The 21,230-nt window shown below is 35.3% G+C and overlaps 1 protein-coding gene across 1 annotated transcript in view; it reads left to right on the top strand.

The window, feature by feature from the left end:
• The window catches only part of itgb6 (integrin, beta 6), a 36,483-nt gene that overhangs the window by 7,470 nt on the left and 7,783 nt on the right, over window positions 1–21,230 (top strand). Inside the window, 6 exon segments of the mRNA XM_056467687.1 lie at window positions 1,042–1,137; window positions 1,469–1,558; window positions 10,867–11,001; window positions 12,993–13,258; window positions 15,123–15,274; window positions 19,924–20,146. Of these exon segments, the coding sequence (XP_056323662.1) occupies window positions 1,042–1,137; window positions 1,469–1,558; window positions 10,867–11,001; window positions 12,993–13,258; window positions 15,123–15,274; window positions 19,924–20,146 (962 nt within the window).

Below are 21,230 nucleotides of genomic sequence, written 5' to 3'. Positions count from 1 at the left end.
GAATTTGGCATCAACAACATGAAAGCATGGATCCATCCTGCATGGTATCAGCAATTTAGGCTTGGTGGTGGTGGTGGTGTAATGGTGTGGCTGATATTTTCTTGGCTCACTTTGGGCCCATTAGAACCAATTAAGCATTATGTCAACACCACAGTCTGCCTGAGTGTTGTTGCTGACCATGTCCATCCTTTTATGACCACAGTTGTACCCATCTTCTGATGGCTACTTCCAGCAGAATAATGCGCCATGTCATAAAGACGAATCATCTCAGACTGGTTTCTTGAACATGACAATGAGTTCTCAGATCTCAATCCAATAGAGCACCTGTGGGATGTGGTGGAATGGGAGATTTGCATCATGGATGTGCAGTTGACAAATTTGCAGCAACTGCATGATGCTATTATGTCAATATGGACCAAAATCTCTAAGGAATATTTACAGTACCTTGTTGAATCGATGCCATGAAGGATTAAGGCAGTTCTGAAAGCAAAATTGGGTCCAACCCGCTACTAGTAATGTGTACCTAATAAAGTGGCCAGTGAGTGTATATTTATATGTAGGATAAACAATAGAACAGCTGGCTTCTAATGTATTGCTATCTGGATACTGTAGTCAAATTACTTGTTATAATATTATATAAAAATGTGTAAATATTATTTCTTGATAGATCAGATACAGTTACTTATTTAAAGATTGCATGGTCAAACTGCTCAGATAATTTGCGCAAATTTTATTCTAAACATAGAGGACATTAGCTGTGTGATGTGGTTGCTGTTTTAACATTTTAATGTTTATTTAATTGGGGATTAACAAAGCTTTTATTGTTAACCAAATTCGTTTTACCTAAAAGTATTTTGAAACCTTTGATTAGAGTTTTACATTTGCTTGTAAATGCTTTTATACATGTTATACATTGCATATATATATATATATATATATATATATATATATTTTATTTATTTATTTTTTTTTATATATTTTTTACATATTTTATTTTACTTCCCTGACTCTACAACTTTTTTTTTCACTGTCTACATGTAGGAGTATCCAACTTTGGGCCAGCTTGTTGACAAACTGGTTGAAAACAATATTCTCCTCATATTCGCTGTGACTAAAGATCAGAAACAAAACTATGAGGTAAGAAAAATTAGATTTTTCTCCCTCTCATGTTTATTAATTTTAGACCACAACGAGGCGAACAAAAGCCATGTGTTTTTTTCTGTGTGTGTGTGTGTGAAAGAATAAAAAATATCAATGTGTGAATCACTAGTGTATTCAGCTCTCCATATAACATGTTCAAACACAGCCTTTATCACATCACCCAGGCCGACCTCTCCTGACACAAATATTTCATGTTTTCTGTGCTCTCCTTCTCTTGCTCTTTATCGCTCGCGTTCATCTCAGATTCTGTGGCTGTTCTCCAGTTTGAAGTTGATGTTTAACCACTTTCTTTTGCATTTTTTGGCAGAATTATGCAAGTCTGATTCCTGGTGCTACTGTGGGGGTCCTGGCATCCGATTCCAGGAACATTCTGGAGCTCATCATGACCTCATATAAGGTACGAGAACACATGCTAGTCTTCACAAGGTGTAATGAGGTTAAAGAGAGTGATGTCAGAGGATTTACAGAGGGTTTATTTTACTGTAAAAAATGCTGGTTCCACACAATTTCTTCATGTTGATCAAACACAAATAGATTAAGCTAACCTAATTGTTTTTACAAATTTAAGTGGATTGAACTTAAAATGGGGGCTGCGGTGGTGGCTCAGTGGTTAGCACTGTTGCCTCACAGGTTCGCATGGGTTCCTCTTGGTGCTCCGGTTTCCCCCACAGTAATTACATGCAATAGAAGTCAATTGGGTAAGTTCAATTCAATTCGATTCAATTCACCTTTATTTGTATAGCGCTTATACAATGTAGATTGTGTCAAAGCAGCTTCACATAAAAGGTCACAGTAAATAGGAACAGTGTAGTTCAGTTTGTAGTGTTTAAGTTCAGTTCAGTTGAGCTCAGTTCAGTGTGGTTTAATAATCACTACTGAGAGTCCAAATATTGAAGGGCAAATCCAACGATGCGCAGCTCTACAGATCCCGAACCATGCAAGCCAGTGGCGACAGCGGAGAGGGAAAAAAACTTCACTAATGGCGGAAGTGAAGAAAAAAAACCTTGAGAGAAACCAGGCTCAGTTGGGCACGACCATTTTAATTTCTCCGCTGGCCAAACGTCTTGAGCAGAGCTGCAGTCTCAGTGGCGGAGGCTGGAAGCTGGCCTCAGCGAAGACTCGTCTGTCCCTGGAGCGTCACAGGAATCAGTCTCATGTTCTCCACTCTTCCATGACCATCACAGTAGCTGCTCGGGATTCGGCCTGGTCCAGGATATGGAAACCTTGGTTCATCTCGTCGTTGGTCTTGGATCGAATCAGTGGCTCTGCATAGTCTGAGGGCCTCGGGAAGAGTATCCCCAGGTGGAAATGGAGAATAAAGAAAATAATTAGCGTAGCTGATGTTCACAGTGTATATCAACAAGATGCATAACCTGTGTGGGAGCCCCCTAAGTGGTGCACTAAGTGTATGCTTTACTGAACAGACAGGTCTTTAATCTAGTTTTGAATTGGGAGAGTGTGTCTGAGCCTCGGACGTTATCAGGAAGGCTATTCCAGAGTTTTGGAGCCATATATGAGAAGGCTCGACCTCCTTTACTCGACTTTGCTATTCTAGGTACTACCAGAAGCCCTAAGTTTTGAGACCTTAAAGAGCGAGTTGGATTGTAGCGAGACAGAAGATTGGTTATATAAACAGGATCTAGATTATTTAAAGCTTTGTAGGTAAGAAGCAATATTTTAAATTCAATACGAAACTTAACAGGCAGCCAGTGTAAGGAGCATAAAATTGGGGTGATGTGATCAAATTTTCTAGACCTGGTAAGAACTCTGGCAGCTGCATTTTGTACTAATTGAAGTTTGTTAATAGAGGATGCTGGGCAGCCAGCAAACAGAGCATTACAGTAGTCCAGCCTAGAAGTCATAAAAGCATGGACTAGCTTTTCTGCATCTGAGATGGATAGCATACTTCGTAACTTAGCGATATTTCTCAGATGAAAGAAAGCAGTTTTTGTGACATGGGATATATGATTTTTAAAAGTTAAATTGCTGTCTAATATGACACCCAGATCTTTTATAGTAGAGCTAACGCTAACTTTGTATCCCTCTAATTGTAGGTCGAGTTGTGAGATCTGCTGTGTGCAGGATTTAGGCCCAATAAGTAATAATTCTGTTTTGTTTGAGTTTAAGAGAAGATAATTGTTGGTCATCCAGTCTTTAACATGTTTAATACACTCAGTTAGCTTGGACAGTTTAGACGTCTCGTCAGGTTTAGTTGAAATATATAATTGAGTATCATCTGCATAGCAGTGAAAGCTGATCCCATGTCTTCTAATAATGTCTCCCAGGGGTAGCATGTATATTGTAAACAGCAAATGGGCCTAAAACTGATCCTTGAGGCACCCCGTATTTTACTGGGCTGATTTGTGAAGGCTGTCCATTAATATTCACAAACTGGTAACGGTCAGATAAGTATGACTTAAACCATTGTAGGGCCTGTCCCTGGACACCTGTAGACTTTAAGCGATTAATAAGGATACCATGGTCAATGGTGTCAAATGCCGCACTAAGATCGAGTAGAACTAATAGCGAGATGCACCCTTGGTCAGCAGCTAAGAGTAAATTGTTGGTTATTTTCACTAATGCAGTTTCTGTACTGTGATGAGCTCTGAAACCTGACTGAAACACTTCAAAAACATTGTTTATCTGCAGAAAGGAGCATAATTGAGCAGAAACAACTTTTTCTAGTATTTTAGATATAAATGGAAGATTTGAAATAGGCCTATAATTAGCTAAGTTGCTGGGGTCCAGTTGTGGTTTCTTAATAATAGGTTTAATAACTTGTAAGGATTTGGAACATGGCCTAAAGATAAAGAAGAGTTGATAATGTTAAGAAGAGGTTCTCCTATAACAGATAGCAATTCTTTTAATAACTTTGTTGGAATTGGGTCCAATATACACGTAGCTGATTTAGAGCTATTTATAATTTTGTCTAGCTCTTCCTGTTCTATGATTTTAAAGCACTGTAGGTTATTTAGATTCAGTGGCGTGTTTACTGGATCTGAAGTATAAGGCGGTGCAGAAAGTTTAATATCTCCTATTTTCTGTCTAAAGCCTTCTATTTTATCACTGAAAAAATTCATGAAGTCATCACTGCTAATTTGCGGTGGAACGTTTTGTTCCAAAGATGACCGATTATTTGTTAATTTAGCAATGGTGTTAAATAAGAATGTAGGATTGTTATGATTATTTTCTATCAGTTTGCGGAGGTGCTCAGCCCTGGCAGATTTTAAAGCCCTCCTATAGCTGGACATAGTGTCTTTGTATGCAATTCTAAAGACTTCTAAATTAGTTTTTTTCCATTTACGTTCCAGGGCACGGGTTGCTGTTTTGAGAGCGCGGGTATGACTATTATACCATGGTGTAGTTTTATTCTCTCTAGCCTTTTTTAGTTTGATGGGTGCCACGGTATTTAGAGTGCTAGTAAAGATGGCATCCATACTGCTGGTTACTACATCAAGGTCATTTGCGTTTGCGGGTGCATTTCGAAGTAGAGAAAGATCAGGTAAGTTATTTATAAATTCATCTATAGTGGATGGAACAATAGTTCTACTAGGGCGATATATTGGAGCGGATCTGCTAATTTCAGGTAAACACAGCTTATATAGTAAGAGGTAGTGGTCTGTAATATAATCACTTTGTGGTATAATGTCTACATCAATGACCTCAATTCCATAAGACAGAATTAGATCTAGTGTATGCTTTAGGCGATGGGTTGGACCAATAACATTTTGCTTTATTCCTAGTGAGAGCAGTAAGTCCATAAATGCGAGCCCTAATGTGTCATTAGCATCATCTATGTGGATGTTAAAGTCTCCTACAATTAGTATTTTATCAGTTTTAACTAGTAAGTCAGAGATAAAATCAGAAAACTCTTTTAGAAAATTGACATAGGGTCCTGGGGGTCTATATATGGTGATTAGAGCGAGAGATAACATAGGTTTTTGCATAGTGTTTAGAAGGACAACATTAAGCGCTAATACTTCAAAGGAGCTAAACGTAAGTCCGTTTCTCTGATTAACATTAAGAATATCACTAAAGATTGACGCGACTCCACCACCACGACCAGTTTGACGAGCCTCATGTTTATATAAGAATCCTGGAGGAGTTGCCTCATTTAAACTAATATAGTCATTTTGTTTCAGCCAGGTTTCAGTGAGACAGAGTGCATTAAGATTGTTATCTGTTATTAATTCATTTATGATAAGTGCTTTAGGTGCTAGTGACCTGATGTTTAGGAGACCAAGCTTCATGAAATTTGTATTTTCACTTTTTAGTGGTTTTTCTGGTTTAATTCTTAATAGATTATTTCTGGAGCACACAGTACGTTTATTTCTTGATCTAATAATGCGAGGAACAGACACAGTCTCTATGGGGTTAGCTAGGTTTGCATTACTGTTATTTATGTGGGATGAATAGGACTCTGTATGGCTAAATTGTGAATTTTGTGAGTTTTTACTTACTAGTCAGATAGAGCGAAGTATTCTGGAGATGTTGTCCGACAGGACTTCAGCTCCAGCTCGACTGGGGTTCAGCCCGTCAGCGCGGAAAAGCTGTTCTTCACACCATGTTAATAGCCATTCATTCAGAGCAAAAAGTCTACTGAACCTTTCATTTCCTCGGCGGTAGGTAGGAAGCGATCCAGAAACGATGATCTGCGTGGCGGTCGAGGTGCGTCGAACCGTCTCGATCAGGCTCCTGAAGTCTTTCTTCAGGATCTCCGTCTGCCGGAGCCCGGTGTCATTCGTCCTCACGTGGAGGACGACGGCACCGAGGCTCTCGGCAGCGCTCAGGATAGTAGGTATCTGTGCAGAAATATTCTTAACTCGGGCACCAGGGAAGCAGAAAGTGCGTACTTTGTTACCTTTGGAGGAAGCGGAGCGGACGTGGCGCACGATTGAATCGCCAATGATGGCCACATCGCAACCCGTCTCGCGGAGAGGGGCGAAGCGGTTCTCCGTGGGGATCTCGAACACCGGAGGAGGAGACGTTCTGCCCCGGGACCAGGTAAGCACCTTACGCGGCTACACCCAGGGGCCGTGGTAGCTGGGTGTCGGCGTGAACGACGCCTGGGCGAACCGCGTCCTCGGTGCGCTGGGCCTGGACAGAGAAGCACACGGGGTTGAGGAGGCAGGGGGATTGTCGTTGTATCGAACACTTACCTCAGACGAGCGAGTACAGGTTCAGAGCAGAGCCCTGATGCCCTCTCGCTTCGTCTCCAGCGAGCGAATCTGGGACTCCACTGCTTCCAGCTCCAGCGCCTCCATCGATGCCTCTCCTGCACTCAAGGACAGACACGCAAGCGACATTGTACAAGGTGAAGAGCAAAGCCAGTAAGTGAGAAAAAGTAATAAGTGAGTGAAAAGAGGTTGGTAGCTTTAGCTGACCAGCGGTGCCAGCAGGCTAAAGCAGGTGCTAGCAGGCTAAAGCTACAAACACTACAAACAAAAAGCTACAAACACCAGGCGCAATTTAACAAGTTAAATTGTCTTCAGTGCATGAGTGTGTGTGTGAATGAGTGTGTATGAGTGTTTCCCAGTACTGGATTGTATCTGGAAGGACATCCGGTGCATAAAACCTATGCTGGAATAGTTGACAGTTCATTCCGCTGTGGCGACCTGTGAAATAGAGAATAAGCCGAAGGAAAATGAATGAATGAAGAAATGAATGAATGAATTAATGAATGAATAAATGAAGATAATCAATATTACAGAACTGATAACTGATTTACTTATTGCATTACATTGAAACCTTGTAATTATATTACATGTTGAAAAATGTAATAATCAGATTACACTTACAGTATATAGGTATTACATGATCAAATTGCCAAATAATATGCTCCAATTTGGTTGTGTGATGTGGTTGCCGTTTTAACATTCTAATGTCTATTTAATTGGGCATTACCAAGCTTTTATTGCTAATTGTCCTATACTGTATGTACACTGTAAAAATATCAATAACCATTTCCATATTTTGTGATTCACAAGTGTTTTCCTTTTATTAGGGTTGAAAATTGAGTTATGGGACTGATTTGATGTTGAAAAATCAACTCTACAGTTCAACAAAGTGACTTTTCTTTACATTTTAGTAATGTGTTGTATAAGAAATACTATGTAGAGAAATAATTCTGTAAAATAACAGAAAATGTACTGGCAGTTTATTTAAAAGGTTTTTGTACTCAACCTTGTAATAAACTACATTTAAAGAAAGAGAGAGAGGAGAGTTCAGACGTTTTTTAAAATTAAAAATTAAATTTGTGGTTTTATGATTACCTTTTTAATCTTTATTTAAATGACAAGGTATATAAAAAAGATTTCAAATGTTTTGAGTGAAAAATCAGTTGTATTTAATAAATATGGATTCATTTTCACAGTTTAGTTTTTTTTCATGTGTGCATTCATTTATTTATTCGTTCATTCATTTATTTATTCGTTCGTTTGTTCATTCATTCATTCATTCATTCATTCATTCATTCATTCATTCATTCATTCATTCATTCATGTATGCAAGTTTGTTTGTTATTTGTTTGTTTGTATAAGTATTAAAGTAAAAAATATTTTTATTGATAATTTTATAAATAATTTCCACCCCCCAAAAAAATAAATAACCAAAATATATAATGCAAAATACATTGGTTAAAATACGCATGGGTCAAAATGATTGAATTTTCTTTCAATGGCAAAAATTATTTGAAAATTAGGTAAAGATATGTATGATGTTTCATGAAGATAGTTTATAAATGTCCTAGTTGAAAAGATCTAAAGTTAGTAATTCACATTGCTAAGAAGTTAATTTCAACAATTTTAAAAGTGATTTCCTCTCTCTCTTTCTCTCTCTCTCTCTCTCTCTCTCTCTCTCTCTCTCTCTCTCTCTCTCTCTCTCTCTCTCTCTCTCTCTCTCTAAATATATATATATATATATATATATATATATATATATATATATATATATATATATATATATATATATATATATATATATATATATATATATACTATTAGCCCCCATGAATTATTAGCCCCCCTGTTTAATATTTTACTAGATATTTTTAAGACATATACAGCTTAAAATGACATTTAAAGGCTTAACTATGTTAATTAGGTTAACTAGACAGGTTAGAGTAATTAGGCAAGTTATTGTATAATGATGGTTTGTTCTGTAGACTATCGAAAAAAAAATGTAGCTTAAAGGGGCTAATAGTTTCCACCTTAAAATGGTTTTTAAAAAATTAAAAACTGCTTTTCTTCTAGCCAAAAAAAAAAAATTCAAAGGGGGGCTAATAATACTGACTTCAACTCTATCTATCTATCTATCTATCTATCTATCTATCTATCTATCTATCTATCTATCTATCTATCTATCTATCTATCTATCTATCTATCTATCTATCTATCTATCTATCTATCTATCTATCTATCTATCTATCTATCTATCTATCTATCTATCTATATACATTTTACATACATACAAGTTTTTTATAAGGTCAATGAAATCTTAAATAAAGCCTTATATGTTTATATATCAAAGAGTTCTTGTTTTATGTGAATGACACCTTATGTGTAAATTGCACAAAACTCCAACTGATGATTGACTGTGAGAGAATGATTTTTCCCATGTATCGCCTCCGTTCAGCATTCCCACTTCTTCTTTCTCATCTCAGTGTTCAGAGAGCGTGTCTGCACTCGTTCTTCAGCTGTTGTTTGATCTCTTCATCTGTTTCTCCATCCCCCACTCTCTCTCCTCTCTTCCTGCTCTCTAATCTTCATTTGAGCCCCCAGAAACTCACATCCACCGACCTGACACAGGTGCACAATGCTGCTGCTGTTTTAATGGAGTGTGAAGTCTGTAAATATGCTAGAATGGTCTATTTGAAGTGAAGTTGACCGTCAGAAATGCTCTGGACATGTTGGTACCTGGTGTGCCTGCATTGCTGATTCAGCATGTGAGTCATTCTGACACAGGATGGCCTGCTCAGGTGTACTGCATAACTTATAGAACATTGTTGAATTGACAAGGTTTTAATCATTTATTTTGTAATAATTATTATATTATTATGGGGCGACACAGTGGCGCAGTGGGTAGCACGATCGCCTCACAGCGGTTCATTCCGCTGTGGCGACCCCAGATTTATAAATGGATTAAGCTGAAAAGAAAATGAATGAATTATATTATTATTTCATAGTTTTACATTTATATATAAGAATTTATTTCTGATGGAATGCAGTATGACGACAGTATGAGTAATGACGACTGAACACAATTTTATACATGATAGTGTTAGTTTAACACCACTGATTGTTTTTATTTATTTTTGTTTGGTTTGGTTTTGGAAGCTTGGAGATTTGTAGAAACTACTTTGATGTCTCTCATTTCTTTTTAGTGTAGTTTTGTCTTTGGTTGTGTTTTTTGTTTTGTTTTGTTTGAGCTGTATAAAAAATAAACTAAAATTTAATCTCTTTCATCACTCTGAAATCTCATGGTTTTGTTTTTTGTTTTGTTTATGATTTTGCAGTTTTGTTTTCAGTTGTGTGTGTGGTTTTTTTTTTTTAGTTTTACTTGTGTAGAAAAGTATTGAAAATAATATTTCTTTTATCTCTCCTTGATCTCACGGGTTTGCTTTTAGTTTTGTTTGTTTCTTCGTTGCTTTTCTATGTTTTTTTATTTTATTTTATTTTAGTTCTGTTTTCTTTCCATTTCAGCTTTATAGAATATTTGGTGAACTATTTTATTTCTGTGTTGCCACTCAGTGATATCTGCAGATGTATTTTTAATTTAGTTTTTAAGTTTGTTTCTAATTTAGTTTGTAGCCCTTTAGAGAGCTGTAGAGACTACTGTGATGTCTCTCTTGTTTGTCGATGATCTGACAGGTTTCTTTTTAGTTTTGTTTTATCTTTAGGTGTGCTTTTTGTTTTGTTTGTTTGAGCTGTATATAAAATAGACTAAATTCATCACTTTCATCACTCTAGAATCGCATGTTTTTATTTTTAATCTTGTTTATGATTTTGCAGTTTTGTTTTCAGTTCTGTTTTTTGTTTAGCTGTAGTTGTTTTGTTTGTTGCTTTGCTGTGTCTTTTTTTATTTAGTTCTAATTTCCTTTCCATTGTAGCTTTTTAGAAATTTTTGTCAACTAGTTTAATTGCCTTTATTTTTACTCAATGATCTCAGATTCATTTTTAATTTTGTTTGTATGTTTGTAATTTTATTTGTAGCTCTGGTTTTAGTTTAGTTCTTTTTTTCCAAACAGAAAAACTGAGAGACTAGCGAAGTGCTTTTTTTGTTACTCACAGGTTTTGTTTTGTTTTTGTTCATAATGTTATTCATTATTTTGTTCTTAGTTTAGTTTTTTGTTTGGTTTTTTGTTTGGTTTGTGGTGTATAGAAATTTAAAGAGACTATCGCTTTTATCTCTCTGTAAGCCCATATATTTGTTTTTCACTATGTTTGTTGCTTTTTGTTTTTGGTTTAGTTTTTGTTTTTTTTAATTTAGTTTACTTTTTCAGCAGATCTTTCTAGATTAATTAGTTAAGTTTACTGCCTCTCGTAATACTCACTGTTATTATCTTGCAGTTTTATTTTTGTTTTATTAGTCAGTTCACAGTGGGCCTGATCACCCTGTCTTATTAATAACCTGTAATAATCAAATGAGAGTATATAAAGCACTCAATAAGTGACACACTTTAAAGAAGTTCTTTTATCTGACTATCAGGAACTGAGATCAGAGATTGACCTGGAGGTTTTGGGCAACACCGAGGGTCTGCAGATGTCCTTCACAGCTCTCTGTCAGGACGGGACCATCACACCCGGACATAAAAACTGCACCAATGTCAAAGCTGGTGAAGTGGTCAGTGATTTATATCTTCATTCACTTACAGTAACACTTCACTGCCTTGTACATTAAAACATAACTGAATTTTGTTGATTAACATACATATGTAAGCCTGTCTATTAGTTATTGATCTATTTTCTATTGATAATTTTTTTGATAGTAAAATTGATTTATTGTGCATAAACTTTTCTGTTAAACCATAGTTCAAATAATAAATAAATCACCTCAATTCCAGTGGGTTTAATACTGGTACATACAATACAGTAATGTGTCTTTGGTAATTGTCTTTGGAATGTATACAATTTTAATGAATAAATGTTACATGGTTAAAAACTTTATTTTTCTTTCACAGTAACTCATTAATGAGATATTGCTGATCAGCTATGGTTTTAATCTAAAAACATTAAATTATGACTCCTTTTATGAAATAATGATTCTCAGAGTCCAAAACAGAATACAAAAATATATATTTTGAGTCCATTATGGGGTTGATATACTGTAAAAAGTGATTAGTTACTTGTTAGTAAACTAGTTAAGAGTTACTAGTAAAAGTTACTGTGAGTAAAAGTGAGTAAAACCCATTACGTTTAACGTGACAAGTTGACTTTACTTAAAAAAGTGAGTAAACCTGTTGTTACTTAAGATGTCTTAACTAACTATTAACAAAATTCATTTGATTTATAATTTTAAGTCAACTGTTTTACTTACACTTTCAAAATAAAGTCAAATAATCGCTTTAAAAATAAAAGGTTTGCTAACTTTTTTTAGTAAAGCCAACTAATCGCTTAAGTAAAGTAAGCTTAAGTAAAGTCACCTAAAATTACTTTTGCTGCTTGTTCAAACTACTTATTAACAATGAGTTAAAAAAACACAATTCTTAATATTTTTTTGACAACTTAATACATTTTAAAAATTTAAGTGAATTGAACATTCATTCATTCATTTTCTTTTCGGCTTAGTCCCTTTATTAATCAGGGGTCGCCACAACAGAATGAACCGCCAATTTATCCAGCACATGTTTTATGCAGCGGATGCCCTTCCAGCTGCAACCCATCTCTGGGATACATCTATACACACTCATACACTACGGACAATTCAGCCTACCCAATTCACCTGTACCGCATGTCTTTGGACTGTGGGGGAAACCGGAGCACCCGGAGGAAACCCACGCGAACGCGGGGAGAACATGCAAACTGCACACAGAAACGCCAACTGACCCAGTTGAGGCTCGAACCAGCAACCTTCTTGCTGTGAGGTGACAGCACTACCTACTGTGCCATCGCGTCGCCCTGAATTGAACATAAAACCATTAAGTTAAATTAATAGATTTGTGTTGTTACAAGTGGGGTGGACTTAATAAGTGAGGTAAGCAGCCGCATAGTTCCCCGGGAAGTATTAATCATATACTATAGCTCTTTTATTAATTTTCTATGATATGTTGTAAAATTTGTCTATAACCATTAAGATTTTAATGTTTAATTACTTCTTTTAATGTTTAATTTACATTAATTTTAATGTCAAATTACTATGGCTGTACATAGTTTGTAAATGTGTTTTTTACCTGTGAATTTATAGTATTTAATTTTATATTAAGAAGATAAAGGTTCCACTTAAAAAACATTTTTAACATGCAGATTATTTTAAAAAAACAAAAACAAAACAACAACAAAACTAAATCTACAGAAAAAAATATATCTATAGAGAAAAAGAATGTTTTAAGTTTCAATGCTTGTACCTGGAATTACTTAGAGCCCCCAAATCACCAAGTCACTGGTCACAACATGGAGGAATTTGTGGAACCCAGCATTTTACAGTGTAGTAGTAAATATTTTTATAGTTTAGGTAAGGTAATTTCTTGTATACATAATCAAACCAGTTGACAGACAAAAACAAACCTAACCAAACAAGCTGGACATGCTTTGAAAATGTTGAAAAAATGTTTTCCTTGAAAATGATTTGAACGGTATGGTGATCTTCTCTGAAGTCTTCTTTTAATTTCCTCTCAGGTATCTTTTAACGTTACGGTGGAGATAAAAGGCTGTCTTGGTGGTCCTCGGCGGTTTTCTTTGCGGCCGGTGGGTTTCCAAGATGCCCTAGAGATCGAACTGGAGTCTCAGTGTGTGTGTAGCTGCCATCAGACACCCGAAACCAACAGCAGCTTCTGCAGCCGAGGCCGCGGGGCGCTGGAGTGTGGAGAGTGTGTGTGTGATCCGGGTTTCGTGGGGCCGAAGTGTGAGTGTACAGAGAGCCAGGATCAGGTCAGCGACTGCAGGTGAGTACAGACTTCATAGGGGGGGATTACAGTGATTTCAGTGCCCTCCAATAATATTGACACTCTTTGTACAGTAAATATAGGCAAAGAATGCTGTAAATATATATATATTTATAATTAAAAATCAAACTAATAAACATATCAAAAAAAAATATTGATTAATAATAAATAACAATACTTTTTTATTAAAAAAAAAAAAAAAAAAAAAAAAAAAAAAATATATATATATATATATATATATATATATATATATATATATATAAGCACGAGTGCAAGTGCGATTATGGTTGTATTTCAGCACTGGTGGGAGGCGTCCGTTGGCACAATATATATTGCCATGTAGCCCACCTACGAGTGTGATATTGCGTTTATACAACAGTTCGACGGCATAATCGTGTATGTAAACAAGATAATCAAACACGAGAGTCTAAAAATCCTTTTGAATGAGGAATTACTTTCTTCCTCCATTTATTCAAATCTGTAGCTGATGTCAGAACAGCAGAAACCGTTACTACTTCACCAACGTCACTTTAAGCCTCATTCACACTACAAGTGACTCGCAGTGGCAAAGCGACAAGCGACCATTCATTTAAACGGAGAGTGAGCGATGTCCATCTACACGAGTGACGGGGACCGTTGGCGACCAGGTGGGTGTGTTGAGTGATGCGACAAGTTGAGAATCCTTCAACTTTATGCAAATTATGAGTGACTATCTTGAGCAACAGCCAATAGGAGAACCAGTAGAGCTCACATGATCCTCTCTCAGCTCCTGCAGAGGCCGGTTGTATTCTCTGTGCTGTAGACCGAAAAAGAGCTGCATTTGCAGCAATCGCCACCCAGAGCGGCAGGCAGCTACAAAGTCACTGCTAGTGTGAATGAGGCATTAGAGCTAGTATATAAATGCTTCTCTAGCGTAATATCTAAAGTGTTGACAAAACAGGTGATTTTGCTCACATTTTAAGATTATAAGGCTGAATAGCATGAAATGCCATCAGTCTAGAGACATTTCCTAGTATTTCTCTGTTGCAATTAAGATATCACAATAATTAACCCCCAAAAAGCCAAAGCAAAGCAACCACTACCATTACTATGGTATAAATACAGCACTACAACATACAAAGGAGAGAGATCGACATTATTAATTATAATTATTTGATCAGCTGTAGTTTGAAATTACGCTGAGTTTTTCTCTTCTAAGGGCTTATTATGTGGTCTCTGTCACCATCTTGTGGCGCAGCCGTCTTTGCTTTGCTCTGAAATTATATTATAATATTTAAGATAGGCACTGTCCTTATAAATAAGCTGCATAGTTGCAATCTAAACAACTACATTTTTGCCTAAAAAAGACTCAAAAGTACACAACACAACAGCTATTTTTGTCAAACTGTTGTGAGTCTATTGTGATCTGCTGTCACTTAATGTGGGTGGAGTAATACACATCCTCAAGGATGAGGAGGCTGTACGAGTGCTGTTATTGCAGAATCAAGCCGCCAATCAGATTCGAGAATCAGACAGAACTGTTGTGTATGTATATATATATATATATATATATATATATATATATATATATATATATATATATATATATATATATATATATATATATATATATTTTTTTTTTTTTTTTTTTTTCTGAATAATGAAAAAAAAACATAAAATTAAAAAATAAATGAAAAAATAAATAAATACATATTTATTCAATTTCTTTTATTTCAGATAAGGTTCATTTTATTTTAAGTAACAAACTGGTTTTCTAGATTTTTTTTTGTTTTATGTGATTTATTTTTAATTTTTATAAAAAATAATAAAGTGGTAAATGGCAGTGTATTTTACCGCAGGTACTGTATGTGTGTGTGTGTGGCAGGACTCATGAAGGTGCGGAGGTTTGCAGCGGGCAGGGCGAGTGTTTCTGTGGACAGTGTGTGTGTCTGCCGTCCAGTTTCGGCCGTGTGTACGGGCCGTACTGTGAATGTGACGACTTCTCATGCCTGCGCTTCAGAGGAGAGCTGTGCGGAGGTCAGTACATGCTTTTACACTGTCAGAGGAAAAGAAAGCGCTGACAGTGGGAAAGATATTTGATCTGCTGTCACACTGTGGAATGTTAATGAAAGAATAACACGCAGATAATTGGCAAAACAGTTGCTGTGCTAGGGAGGAAACGGGCAGAAGGCTTTAATGTGGGCTAACTTATGTTTGTATTTATTTATACATCCATGCTAGTGTGCGGTGTGATTTATATATACTGTATATATGTACACAGTGTTGGATAGTTGCTGATCACATGTCATTTGGATTATGTCATCAGACTTTAGGTTTAAAGAGATAGTTCACCCAAAAATAAAAATATCAACACCATTTACTCACACTCAAGTGGTTCCCGGATTGGATGAATTTCTTTCCTCAGAAAAAAAGATATCCTAAAGAATGTTGGATAGTAGGAACACAGTAGTCCATAATAGGAACAAAAATACTATGGAAGTCAAGGGATGCTGCTTTTCAACATTGTTCAAAATATCTTCTTTTGTGTCTGAAGAAAGAAACGCAGACAGGTTTCAAACAAGTAAAGGGTGAAAAAAGGTTTCATTTTTGCATGAACTATCCCTTTAAGGCTAAAGTCTTAGACTAAATTGCATGTTTGAGCCATCCTAGCTGAAAATAACTTGCAGTGAAAGATCTCAAAATACCTCAGTGTTATTGATTAGTCTCAAGATGCCCAACTGTAATGCGTTTTTTTCAAGCCATTTTTATAACTGCTTAAATACTGTAATATTTAAATATCTTATATCTGTTAATATAACTGTTAACAGACACAACTTTGGATTTTAATAAAGCATTAGTTAATGTTAAACTAAGATAAATGTATTACAAGATTATTCATGCTTAGTTAATGATAGTAATATATTAACTAATAATAACTATTGGACCAAAAAATGTTGTGACTTTTTATAAAATTGATTACCTAAACATAAAAAGTTTTCTATTTTTATAAAGGCTTTATGGTACAACGATTGTCCTTCGATTCAACCCACCATCTATAAAATTGTTTACACCACAAAAACTACTGGCACATACAGTACATGCACACTTCAACACACACACCTCCTAAACACAGAATAAGAATCTGCTGCTTTAACTTTTATGAATGCGGTCTTGCTAAAACCTTTTTATACTTATGCAAGTTCCTTTAGTGTGAGAAAATAGAGGATGTTTCTTCATTCAAAATAGATTTGACAACTAAAAATAAATTTTGATGCTTTATTTTAGAGGTTTAGTGAAGGCGGGTCATTTTTGACCCAAAGGACGAATGGTATAAACTGAATTCTAAGTCAATAGGAAGGAAAGGCGGTAAAGTGGCGCAGTGGTTAGCACTGTCACCTCACAGCAGGAATGTCGCAGGTTCGAGTCCCAGCTGGGCCAGCTGGCATTTCTTTGTGGAGTTTGCGTGTTGACGTGGGTTTCCTCCGAGTGCTCCGGTTTCCCCCACAGTCCAAAGACATGCACTATAGGTGAACTGGAACATAAAGCGATTAAGTTGTCCCAATAAAATATCAAGAATTGTTTCAACTCATTTTAAATAATTAGTCTGAACAAAAATTTTTTGGAGTGTATGTTTCTATCCAAAGATGCAAATTAAACTTATGCGTAAAACTGGAATATGGAAAAATGGAATTTGCTGTAGTATGAGTAGCCACTGTGGGAATTTTTTATTAAATCATAAATTGCTTGCACCTCAAGATGAAGCACAATGAACACACGGTGGCTTTTGGAGGTGTGACACTTTTCTTTGGGAGCACAGCCGATCTAAACAGTTCTGGGAAGTAATAATATCAAACCGCTTTGATGACGGACATTGACATTGGAATTTTAGAATGACCAAAATAACATTTTAGATGTTGTGCAATGTGGTCGGTCTGCTAGTTTGTCCATTAATGCCATGACAGAAAAGCAGATTGCCATTGTGATATATAAACTGCATCTGTTAAAACAAAATCACATGATATTTATTTTTTTTTTTGGTAATGTATTTTTGTAATGGTATTTCCATTGTAGTTTACACAAATTATTTTCTTATCAGATAAAAATTACATCCTACCCAGTTGTGTGCATAAGATTTTATGCACATTTTTTATAAATCCATGCACATCATGGCGTTTCCATTTAAGAGTATTTGTTTTATGCAATAGTCCTAAAAGCAAACTACAGAGAACAGTTGTGCATCAGATTAAAGCTTTTTTTATAGATTAAATGATTAGATATATTCACACAATGGCAGTAAATTATTCATAATTTAATTTTGATTTCCTTTTTTTAAATGTTTGCATTATATTGATTATATTGAATAATGACAATATCGAATGGCAATATATAAATGTCACGTTAATAAATTCGCTATCTATGCACACATTTCTCTTTCAAGAGTTCACACTTAGCTGATGATTCATCAATAGCTTGTTTGGCATGCTGTCCCGGGAGAGAGCCCCGAGCTCAAGGGATCCTCGAGCCCGGGGCTTCCCCCCGTTTGCAGAGCGAGAGGGGAGCCTGAGCTCGGTGGATCTCAGAACTCCCCGTCTGCAGTAGCTAAGGGAACCCATGAGGAAAAAGCAAGGGGGCTAGACAAATGTTTCATTGTTATGCATGATGTATATTTTTTGGATGGTGGGAGGAAACCGGAGAACCCGGGGAAAACCCACGCGGACACGGGGAGAACATACAAACTCCCCACAGAAACACCCACTGACCTGGCAGGACCAGGGTTGGCAGTGTTCTTGCTGTGGGGCTAACAGTGCTAACCACTGGGCCTCCGTGCCGCCCGATCTAAGGTGAAGGAGGAGAATGGGGAGGAAGGAGGGTTTCTTCCAAACGAAGATAAGGTGGACTGAAAACTGTGGTTATTTATAGTAGCTTATGGCTCATATGATTGGATGATACTGATTAGCTTAATACGAGACCAGCCGTGATAAATCATAAGCACGTGATCCTCCCGAAATTAGTTTATTAATAAACTTCACTTAAAGTCGACCAATTAGTTTGTAAACACTGATGATGTATAGCTGTGGTGTAATGTAATGCATACCAAACTTTCTTATGTTGACATTGAAACAAAAAATTCTCTGTGCTTTTTTTAATTATTAAAATATGGTACATTTAATTAGTTAATAAATGTAATTATTTTTTTTTCTAAAAGTAGTCCAATGAGTAAATCTATGATTTAAATCTATGATTTATTATGAGTAATCTAGATTTTATTGCTAACTGCATTTTTCATCATGTAATCTGTAATTAGTAACATGTAACTGACTACAGTTTAATTTACAGTTAAATTAAGTCATTTGGTATCATTTTATTTTCAGTAAAAAATTATACATATTATTATTAAAATAATAATAATAGTTTTTATAAGTTTTTCTACTGTAATATTTTGTCATTTGTGATATATAAAATTCAGGTCAAAATAAGGTTATTCTTGGCAACTATTGAAATGCCAATTTACTTATTTTGATAATGTATTTTGCAATTAATAATTAATAAATCGGGCAGTGGGTAGCATGATCGCCTCACAGCAAGAAGTTCCTCCGGGTGCTCCAGTTTACCCCACAAGTCCAAAGACATGCAGTATAGGTGAATTGAATAAGCTAAATTGCCCGTATATAGTGTATGTGTGTACATGCAAGAGTGTATTGGTATTTCCCAGTGTTGGAAGGGCATCCGCTGCGTAAAACATATGCTAAGTTGGCGGTTCATTCTGCTGTGGTGACCCCTGATTAATAAAGAGACTAAGCCGAAAAGAAAAAGAATGAATGAATAATTCATAAATCAATCCTCTTTTTTTAGACAACACAATACCAGAGTTTTTAGAGTTAAGAAATTGATATTTGACGGAATAACACTGATTTGAATAAGAACATTCGTTGTTCTGACATTATGTGATTTTCCGGGGAGAAAATTACAGTATTTTTATTTGAAAAATGGAAGAAATATTATCCGAACTTTACAGAATGAAACCAACATTAACATTTTACACTGTGAAAAAAAATTGTGATTATTATGATTTACAGTATAATTTTACGAATTTTAGTTTAATTTTTTATTATGGGATGTTAATCTGTGCTCTGTCAACTTTTGGTAATGAAAATTCAGCTGTGCATTTTATGCTATATATTGATATATATTGTATAATAAATAACATCTAGTGAAATTAAATCTGTGAAAAAAGTACAGGCAGTTTATTAACAGGTTTTTGTATCTTAATTTACAACACCAAACCAGACAATATATCACATCAAACTATTAAAAATATCAATAAAAATAACATTTTAAATTTTTTTAACATCATACTACATTTGTGGGGAAGATCAAGGTACCTCAAGGCAATTAAAAAGCATAAATAACTAATAATAATCACAATGAAATCATGACTCACAAAATATGGAAAATTGTTAATTTACAGATATTTCTACAGTGTATTCAAACACATACAGTAGACAATCCAGTTTATACGTATGTATTTTACCAGTTTAAATACTTTTTTATTATTATTGATGTTATAAAAAGATTTACTGTCATTTTAGAGATTAATTACTCAATATAAAACATACTTTTTTCTTAAATCTGATTAACTTAATGTACTATACCTCTTTGTCTTTCCTCTGCTGATGTGTGTTTAGGTCATGGGGAGTGTGACTGTGGCGAGTGTGTGTGTGACAGCGGCTGGATGGGTGAGTTCTGTAACTGCAGCACCAGTAACCGGTCATGTGTGTCCTCGGATGGCTCAGTTTGCAGTGGACGGGGCAGGTGTGTGTGTGGGACGTGTGAATGCAGTGTTCCTGGAGCCTCGGGCAAACACTGTGAAAGATGCCCGACGTGTGGAGACATCTGCAGCATACACAGGTCAGCACACACATTTATTTGAAACTGAAAAAACGATTTTCAGAATGACTTTGAAGCTCTTAAAGGCATTTGTTTTGGCTAAACATGGTTTGAATCATTAGGTAATGATTGTGAGAGGTTAATTACCAAAGATTAAATAAAGGAGAATAATGAGTTTTCATTTTATCTTTCCTCAAACCATGGAATTCTACAATATTTATGTACAAAATAAAACTACATTTTATCGGCCACTTTATTAGGTGCACTACTAGTACCAGGTTGGACCCCCTTTTGCCTTCAGAACTTCTTTAATCCTAATTAATTTAGTCATTTAAAAGTCAGTGTTATTATCACTGAGATATTATTGTGATTTTTATTAATAGTTAGACTTAAATACTATTATATGCTGATTATATATATATATATATATATATATATATATATATATATATATATATATATATATATATATATATATTATATCAGCATATAATACAGACCCCCTAGTTTTTTAAGATTTTTATTTTTATTTTTTAGCCATTAAAAATGACTGATTTTGTGGTGTTTATTCCCAGAAATTTGCAGAAAATTTTGTAATTAAACAATAAATAAATATAAAAAAATTATATTTATGGTATCTTATTTATCATATTAGGTAGCCTACTATATTAGGTGTGCAATCTGACACAATGACAATGACACAAAACATAACAATAAAGCTTCTATATTTTGGTCCACACCTTATTTTAATTTAGGGATTAAGGTTGTATAACTCTTATTTTTATCCACAATCTTACTTTCTCTCTCTCAGATTTCACTCCCCCGGAGCATCTGACATAATGTACCTCACTCAGGCGTTAGCGCTTCCACTACCGTAATACACCTAAAACACAGATTGCCAGAAAATTCATCAATAGCAAGAAAGCACTTTCTCTCATTAATTGCAGGAAAAGAGTTAAATGAAATCATTTATCAATTTGACAGTCAACATAATACCAGCTTTACATGAAAAGCACAAATAATGTTCTTCAATTTGATCACATCCAGCGGCCGTCATCCTTGAACCAATCTCCATCGTTGGAAGCTGCTTACTTTTCTGTCTGTT

Source organism: Danio aesculapii, chromosome 11 (genome assembly GCF_903798145.1).
Source record: "Danio aesculapii chromosome 11, fDanAes4.1, whole genome shotgun sequence".
NCBI classification, from domain to species: Eukaryota; Metazoa; Chordata; class Actinopteri; order Cypriniformes; family Danionidae; genus Danio; species Danio aesculapii.
This window is presented reverse-complemented; position numbering and strand designations above follow the sequence as displayed.